Below are 9,581 nucleotides of genomic sequence, written 5' to 3' on the forward strand. Positions count from 1 at the left end.
ATCATAAATTCAATACTTTAGAGATCTTAAAATCTGGATCCTGAAAACACAAGTTAAAATTCTGACATCAGGACTGTCAGCTTTCCTGAACTACAGAGGACACATTTTCCATACATAGTAGATGAGATGTAGAAAACAAACAAAATGATATAATAACTACATCAGAAAAATCAATGCAATTTATTCTCAAAAGAATTGGAGTTTTTTCGATACCTAAATTCTTTATAGCAAATATAATTTTAAAAGATAGTAAAAAGATATATTTTGTGTAATAAATTGTCATAACTTCAAATCTTAAAGTTTAAATCAAGCTTAATATAATTTAAAAACAATTTTAAGGTGAATTTATAGTATGAAAAATAATTTGAAGGAGTTTTCCCAAATGTTATTGACAATGACAAAAATCTTTAAAAATATTTTGGAAAGCCAAGTGCTGGTAGAGGTGCATGCATTTAATCCCAGCACTAGGGAGGCAGAGCCAGGTGGATTTCTGTGAGTTGGAGGCCAGCCTGGTCCACAGAGCGAGATCCAGGACAGGCACCAAAACAAAACAAAGAGCAACCCTGTCTTGGAAAAAAAAATTAGAAAACACTGTCTGAATTTCTGCAAAAATAACGACAAAAATGCATTGTGTTGTGACTGAAAATACATATGTAATATGGCTTTTAATAAATAGGAAACATAAGGTGTCAAACGCAACAAAAGAGGCATAATTTCATGTGTGTGCAGGATAATTCCCAATGCCTTATTTAAAAAGCAAAAGCGAAGTGCAGCAAAAAGTATAAGTGTGCAAAAATGACAGGTGTTAGTTTTTACCAATGTTGAACATTTTTTTAATCAAATGCATTGAATTTATACCTGTTTGTTCTAGGCAAACCACACACTTCAAATAAAAGAAGATAAAAATGTTCGGCAATTTCCCAGATGCTTTGACAATCCAGAATTATTTACTGAATTAGTAAAAAGGGATCATGTCCAAACGACTTTCCAAACACCAGGCAAATATTCTCCAGAGTCTGATGCCCTCTGGTCAGGCTTAGTTGTAATGTCCACAGCACTGTGTATAAGTATGGTTTCTGAGACAGCCTCATTTTTGAGAGGCACTCTACACTGCTTGTCATCCACAATATTTGCCAGAAAATACTTCATTTTCTTGATACACTGAGTAGCCTATATTATGCATGAAATTCCATTGCTTAATTAAAATCTGAAAATAATGTCAACATGATTATGCACTAGTGAGGAAAATTATATTAATAATATTGGATCAATGAAGCCTGAAATGTAAGCTTCTAAGGAATGCTAATGTCATTCTTTCTGCAGTTAATTATGGTAGTCCAGTATTGAAATATCCACATTGTTCACCTCATTTGTACTTTTTCATCAGGACCAAAAGTTCACAAATAATGACCCATAGACTTATTATTAATTATGAAAGTTTGACCTATAGCTAAGGCTTGCTCCTGACTAGTTCTTATAACTTAGATTAATCCATTTCTATTAATCTACATGCTGCCATGTAGCTTGTGGCTGTCACTTCTTCTTATGCATGCCCTGCTTCTTCTGCATCTGCCTGGTGACTGCATTTCTTCCTCCCAGCTTTCCTCTCTGCCATGAAGTCCTGCTTATACCTCCTGCATAGCTATTGGCTATTCAGCTTTTTAGTACACCAGTCACAGCAATGCATCTTCACAGAGTGTACAAATATCCCACAACATTCTCCTATATTTTTTCTATTATTTTGAGTATTGTTTCTATTTATTTCTCTGATATTCTAAAATAGCACTCCCTTTTTAAAGTTTTCCACTAACTTCCTAATTCCAAGTACTTTGTTTTATTTATATTATTAGTTTTTAAAAAGTTATATGTATTATTAAACTATCATTATTGGGAACCTATGACTAGACAGATCACAGACACTAAGGGAATCTATTAATAGTCCTCTAAGTGGAAATAGTATTAAACCAATTTCTAGTGTGAGTTAATATATCTCTTGAGTCTCAACAAATAAGCTTCTGTTTACAGTCATGATAATTAACACTGTGACTTTCAGCTGGCCAAGAAGCATGGAAAAGAGCCTGCAGAATGCTCAGCCCTATAGGGGATATAACCGCCTATCAAGGCTCGAGGGTCATAAACACAGGAAACAAAGAACCAGTGTCTTCTGGACATAGCAGGGAGGCTGCACATAGAGACTTACAATTCCATATGTCACATGCTTGACAGCTTATGAAAGTCCTTTGCAAGCCCAAGTCATGCCAAACACCATCACGCAGAGAGGAGGTGGGCACAAACCCCAGCCATAGCTAAGGAGCCACGGGCAGCTGTTATCTGCTAGGAGAGGAAGGGTCAGCTCGGAGTCTAAACTCATAAGTCTCCAAGGTCACAGGTAGGGCTATATACCCAAGAATATTTGTGCAGCACAATTTAGCTTTAGTTGAAAATTTGGATGGTTAAGTAGGGAAGCAGAGATGAGTTTGGGAAGAATTGGGGGAGGAAGAGTGAACATGATCAAAATACATGAGAAGACATTTCAAAACAATAAATAAAAACATATGTGTGTATAAAAGAAATAATGCCTGTGTTTCTTGTAAACAAACAATTTTTTGAATAATTTTAACTTTAAAATTGATTTCATCTTTTCATATGAAGAATGAGCCACTGAATTAGATTTTAGTTCAAAATTTTTAATTTTAAATGTTTCTTTAAATTGTTTCAATTGACATTGTTTACATTGTCATTTTTTTTTCTTTTTTCTTTTCTTTTTTTTTTAATTTTCAAGACAGGATTTCTGTGGGTAGCCTTGGCTGTCCTAGAACTCATTCTGTAGACCAATCTGGTCACCAACTCACTCACAGAGATCTGCTTGCCTTTACTGGGTTTAAAAACATGCACCATCACCACCCAGCCTACACTGTCATAACTTTTAAGGTGAAGTCTGTGTTTAGGTTTATATTTCTGAGAAGAGACATGATGATCATGACGACTCTTGTAAAAAAAACTTTTAACTGGGGAGGTTTACAGTTTCAGAGGTTTAATCCATTATCTTCATGACAAGGATCATACCAGAGTGCAGGCAGATGTGGCGCTGGAATAGCTGAGTCCTACTTCTTGCAGGCAACAGGAAGTCTACTGACTCAGTGGGCAGGACAACTAAAAGCCTGCCCCTACAGTGACATACTTCTTCCACAAAGCCATACCCACTCCAATAAAACCACACCTCCTAATAGTGCCATTCCCTATGAGGTTATGTGGGACAATTACATTCAAACTACCACATGTAGTCTGGAAACATTGTATGTGCTGAACACTGTGTTAAATTCTCACAATAAACTTCAAAATGTGCTCTTTTAGTTTTCAGTAGGTTTTTGATAACAGAAACACTGTAGGCAAACTTTCAACACATGTCCAAAGGTAAAATTTCTAAGTGATGTCTGAGAGGAAATGAATTATATCTCATGTTTATGCTGAGAGCAGTGCAAGCTGTGTTATTATATCAATTATGCCTTCCGGAGTCAATTCAGAATCTCAATACAGGTTTCTCTCTCACTTTGGTTAACATGAAAATTTGTTTCTTTTTATACATAATCATACCACCAAAAACCCTATACTACAGATTTCCAACAAGAAAATAAAAAATTTCAAGCCTGGACAATGAAAAAAAATTGAACTTCATGTAATTTGTTCTTTTCTTTATAATCTCGCCTTGTTATCAAACTTGGCCTACTACATTATTGTTGGTCAAATTCACATTTATATGTTATTATTTTCTTCATATTTTAATATGTATTATTATACTGTTCGATTAATAGATATAAGTAGCGATCTTTATTCAATATGTATAATATTAAAAGAAAATACAAAAAAAAAAAAAACAAAAAACAAAAAAAAAAGAATATACTAATTAAATATGTGACAATAAATATAATATATTAAACTATAAGTGTGTGTGTGTGTATGTGTGTGTGTGTGTGTGTGTGTGATTCTAATCACCAGACTTGGTTTTACTCTATTGATATATAAATATAAAAAATAAAATTATCAATAGAAGGTAATAGATCACAATCTATAACTCATATACTTTTTGAGAGAACAACTAGAGTTGGTTGAACCTCATTTAAGGAATTTATTACTATTAGAGTGACTTTTGGTATACATATACATTTGTAAAAACAGAGTATCTACTTCTCTGTCTGCAAACTGACATTTCTGGTTTGTGTAACTACATTCCATTTTACCACGTGTCCACCAATGAGGAAACGAGTATGAGTCAGTCCCATTTCTAGACTACAAGGAGGGTTCTGTATAGTGCTGAGATACTAGTAGATTCATGCATGTGTCTAGCCATCGTACTGCTGCTGCTGCTGCGATGTTCCTTCTAAATAGTTTTTGTACCACAAGTAGCTGCAGCACTGGGATGCACCATTGATCTTCCCGTTTTATTATTTTGTTTGTGTTTGGTTTTGCAGGGGTTTTGTTTGTTTGCATGAGTCAAGGTCTCTCTACATAGCCCTGGTTGTCATAGAATTCACTATGTAGATGAGGTCAACTTTGAACTGAAATGTTCAACCTGCTTCTGCGTCCCAAGTGCACCACTACAGCTGGCCCTTGCTACTGAAGTCTGTGTGACAGAAATTAACAATTTCCCCAAAATGAGTAACTTCAGCTTTCAACCATTTCTTTGAAATTTGGACATATTTATTTTTATTTTATGTGCATGGATATTTTGCCCAAATACATGTTTGTGTACCATGTACATTTCTGGAGACAGCTGAGGTCAGAAGAGGTGATTGGATTTCCTGGAACTGGAATAACACATGGTTGTAACGCTAGGTACCAATCCTGGTTCCTCTGCAGGAATGGATATGCTCTAAATAGTTGAGCCCCTGAAAATTGTGTTTTGAAACTTTTTCTATGACAACAACAGCAGCAGCAATAACAAAAATTACTGTTCTTTTCTATGTCAACTGGGAAGACATAACATGTTTATCTATATTGTTCAAAGCAATGGATTACACTATAAGATTTCATTCAAGATCATCTTAGGCTTTAATCAGATTCACAACATTGTAGTTTCCCTCTTTTGTCCCCTGTCCTTGTCCACACTTTGTGAATTTCTTTTTTCCCTTCTTTCCTTCCTTCCTTCTTTCTTTCCTTCTTTCCTTCTTTCTTTCTTTCCTTCTTGCCTTCCTTCTTTCTTTCTCTCTCTCTCTCTCTCTCTCTCTCTCTTCTCTCTCTCTCTCTCTCTCTCTCTCTCTTTCTTTCTTTCTTTCTAGCTAGAGTTTTCCTGCCTTGCCCACAGTCAGGACAAATCTTTGTCACCCGCCAGTCCCATAGCCACTCACACCCAATCAAGTAAACACAGAGACTTATATTGCTTACAAACTGTATGGCCGTGGCAGGCTTCTTGCTAACTGTTCTTTTATCTTAAATTAATCCATTTCCATAAATCTATACCTTGCCACATGGCTCGTGGCTTACCGGTATCTTTACATGCTGCTTATCATGGCAGCGGCTGGCAGTGACTCCTTCTGCCTTCCTGTTCTTTCTTTTCTCCGCTCTGTTAGTCCCGCCTATACTTCCTGCCTAGCCACGGGCCAATCAGTGTTTTATTTATTGACCAATCAGAGCAATTTGATATACAGACCATCCCACAGCATTTCTTTCTTTCCTTTCTTTTAGTATTCCATTCTCTTTTAGTTATTTATTCATTTAGCACACCAACAACAGTTACTCCTTCCTCCCCTTCTCCTGTTACAACTTCCTCTTCCTCATCCCATCCCCATCCACTACTCAGAGGGGGTAAGGCCTCCCTTGGGGAGTCAACAAAGACTGGACACCTTTATTTCTTGTCTCAACAAGTCTTCTTGCTAGAAATCATCATATACAATAGTTTTCTTTCTGAGACAGGCTTAGTAGTATTAACAGTTACCTCCAATTCCATCATTTTACCACAAATTTGTTTGACATGAATTTATTCTTTAATGACTGAGTATAGGTATACATATAAAATTACTTTATCCATTCAACTGTTTGTAGATATCAAGAATGATTCAATAACTAGCTGTTCTGGCTATAATGAACATGCATGTTCAAGGGACTCTCTGACATTTTAACTAAGATTCCTTGTGTGGCCCCTCATGGTAGATGTAGCTGGATCATATGGTATTTCTAATTTTACTTTTGGGGGACCTCCCAACTGCTTTCAATAGCAGTTGCATTAATTAACATGGAATCTCTGAAGAATAGGATCCTCTCCAGCCCATATCCCTGCCAGTACTTTAGAGTTTTGTCCACTCTGAATGACGTGAAAAGGAATCTCAGCAATGTTCTGACTGGATTTCACTGATGACAAAGGATTTTACACATTAATCTCTTGTACTCATGCACAAGGTTACAGAAAAGGCGTTCCATTTCATATTTTCCCCACTTAGTATAGTACATACTACAGTTTTTCTACATTTTTTTTTTTTACTGTACTGATATCAGTCCCTTCTGTTTCAAATATCCTCAGGTATTTCTCATTAAGTAGTCTTGAACTTTGTCAAAGGGATTTTCCCACTTTGTCTACTGAGATTTTCATACATTTCCTTTGATCGAGTCTACTCATATTCTATAGTCCACTTATTTATTTTCTTATTGGGATGTGATTTCTTCTCAATCCATGATTCAAAAACACATGATTTGTTGAATTCAGCATGTAAGTGTACTTTGATGAGTGTTGTATCTGAATTCTTCAGGATATTGAATGCAGTTTAATTGTTTGCTGTAGCATTATTTAGTTTTACTACCAAGGAAAATCTAGCTGTGTAGAATTTTCAGCCATTAGCTTGTCCAATTTTGTGAGTTGATTTGAACAGCATGGATGTTAAATTCTGTGTAAAGTTTTGACAGAATTCTACAGTGAAGTCTCAGGTGCATAAATTATTGGAAGAATCTTTGTTCTTGTTCTCATATCATTGTTAGTTAAACTTGTTTAACCTGTACAAGTTCTCTGCATTTAATTGTGGTTGGTTACATGTGTCTAGAGATTCATCTATTTCTTTTAGATTTTCCAGTGTATTGAATATAAATTTTCACAAACTTTTTCATCATTATCTCTCAGAAAGTCCATAATTAAATTCTTTAAAAAATTAATACTCTATAATCTACTATAGATCATTTTAAAAGGTTAAGAATAAATGGTAGCAGTTTATTATTTTATTATTTAACATAAAGAATGATAACTCACACAACTGACACGAGAAATAGATTTTGTTGAAATATTTAAATAATTTGAATTACTACATATTTTTGAAAAAGGCTAATAGAGAATATATTTTTGCTTTCTCCTTTGTTCAATCAGTTATGTAGCTATGGATATGATATACTAATGAATAATAATTTATTTACTGTGATAATGTAATTACTGTTGGTAATAAAGTGATAATTTAATTACTATGATATTGGATCACTCAATTATAAAATATTGTGTGTAAAAGAAAACAGATCATTAGATATTGTTTTTAACACCTCTTATTCAATTGCCATATTACTTTTTTGTCATTTAGTTTTTAATTATTTCTCTTATTTTTTGAGATTATAATACAATTACTTCATTAATCCCTCCAAATTCTCCAATATTCAATTCCTAACTCTTCTTCATATTCATGGCCTCTTTTTTTTACATTATTTGTTGCTATTATTGTGTGTGTGTGTGTGTGTGCATTCTAAATACATAAGTACAACCTGCTCAGTATGTATGGTGCTATTTGTATGTATTTTGCTAGGGCTGATCACTTATCCATTTGTATTGCACATATTTGATGGCTGAAGGCATTAGATCACATTTTCAATATCTGGTTGTTTAAAATAGGTTAATACTCTTCAGTGAATAAGCTCAATAACTGTGTTTTCTTTGAAAGAAAATACTATAGTGAAATTGTTAGGTATCATGGGAGATACAGAGTCAAAACAGTCCCTTTAACAGTATCAGAAGATATTGAGTAACTTAATGTAAATCCCCCCCAAAAGGAATGAATTTCTAAATATAGACTTTGTCATCTCATGCTAACTTTATTATGTCCACCAGTAAATGGCTAAAATACATTTCTTTCAAAATGTAAGGTGATCAGTCAGAATGCATTTTGTTTATTTTTTCAAATCAAATAACATACAAAATATTCTGATACTTGAAAACTAATACATATTCAATAGTTATTTGATTTAAAACACACTTATAATTTTACTTAACAAGTAAAAAAGTAACATCTATGACAAATATGAAATAATTAGATGTGCTTTGGACATAAACTTACACATTTTTTTCGACTATATTGAGTGAGAGTGTAGTTTGGAACTGATGAGCCTCCTGACTGTTTCCTTCACATCCTTGTTCCTAAGGCTGTAGATGAGGGGGTTCAACATGGGTATTACCACTGTAAAAAGCACAGTAGCTACTTTGACCAACAGCCAGGAGTTTTTGGAGTTGGGAATACAGTAGAGAAGAAGGACAACACCATGGAAGATGCTGATGGCAGTCAGGTGGGAGGCACAGGTTGAGAAGGCTTTTCGGAGTCCACCCTTAGAAGGCATCTTGATGATTGTGACAACTATGATAACATAGGAAGCCAGGATGATGAGAAGACTGCAGGCCTCACTCAGTACAGAAACAATGAAACATGCTAACTGGCTGAGGGAGGTGTCAGAGCAGGAAACAGAGAGGATGGCAGAGTACTCACAGCCAAAGTGATTGATGATGCCAGGTCCACAGTAGGAGAGTTTCAAAAGAGTGTAAGTGAGTGTGAAGGAACCAAGTCCACCCCACATATAAGTACCAGCTACTAAGAATGCACAGAGTTTATGAGACATAGCCACAGTGTAGAGCAGGGGGTTGCAAACAGCCACAAACCTGTCATAGGCCATCACCGCCAACATGAACATCTCTGTAATCACACATGCACAGCCAAAGAAAAACTGGGCCATGCATCCTCTGAAAGAGATAGTTTTGTCCTCTGCTATCAGGATTTCCAACAGTTTGGGTGTAAATACACTTGAATAACAAATATCCAGAAATGAAAGATGGCTGAGAAAAAAGTACATGGGTGTGTGAAGTTTGGGGTTGATCTTTCTGACCACAATTATACCCAGGTTCCCCATTAAAGCAATAACATAGATTGTCAAGAACAGGAAAAAGAGGGGAACCTGGAACATTGTGTCTTCTGAGAAACCAAGCAGGAAGAATGTGGTGAGAAATGTCTGGTTTCTGTTATCAAACATCATAGTCATACCCCACCTCTCAAAAAAATGAAATAAAAAGAAAGACAGCTAGCAAAGTTGAAAATGTGGCCAGGTAGACATTACACACAGGCTCAGAATACTGAGTGAAGGGAAGTGTAGACAGTTTGCATTCTGCACCATTCTGTATCATAGCGGAGTCTTATTTGAGCACATGGGAAGTTAGATTTCTCCATCGGTTCTTTCTGTAAAAGACAAAACGTAATATTATCAGTGTTTTTGTTTTATGAAAAATGTGTACAAGAGACTGGGGATGTGACTGAATCAGTAAAGAGCATGTTGTGAAAGCAGGAGGAGCTATATTT

The 9,581-nt window shown here is 35.3% G+C and overlaps 1 protein-coding gene across 1 annotated transcript; it reads right to left on the reverse strand.

Moving 5' to 3' along the window:
- Nucleotides 1-8,310: 8,310 nt before the first annotated feature.
- Nucleotides 8,311-9,267, reverse strand: LOC114687808 (olfactory receptor 5D18-like). Its single transcript, XM_028862439.1, has one exon. The coding sequence runs from the start codon at nucleotides 9,265-9,267 to the stop codon at nucleotides 8,311-8,313; it is 957 nt and encodes a 318-aa protein (XP_028718272.1).
- Nucleotides 9,268-9,581: the final 314 nt, after the last annotated feature.

Source organism: Peromyscus leucopus, chromosome 4 (genome assembly GCF_004664715.2).
Source record: "Peromyscus leucopus breed LL Stock chromosome 4, UCI_PerLeu_2.1, whole genome shotgun sequence".
In the NCBI taxonomy this organism is placed as follows: domain Eukaryota; kingdom Metazoa; phylum Chordata; class Mammalia; order Rodentia; family Cricetidae; genus Peromyscus; species Peromyscus leucopus.

Excerpts from the sequence above, each read along its gene's own strand:
- LOC114687808 (XM_028862439.1), bottom strand. The coding sequence starts at position 9,267 with ATGACTATGATGTTTGATAACAGAAACCAGACATTTCTCACCACATTC.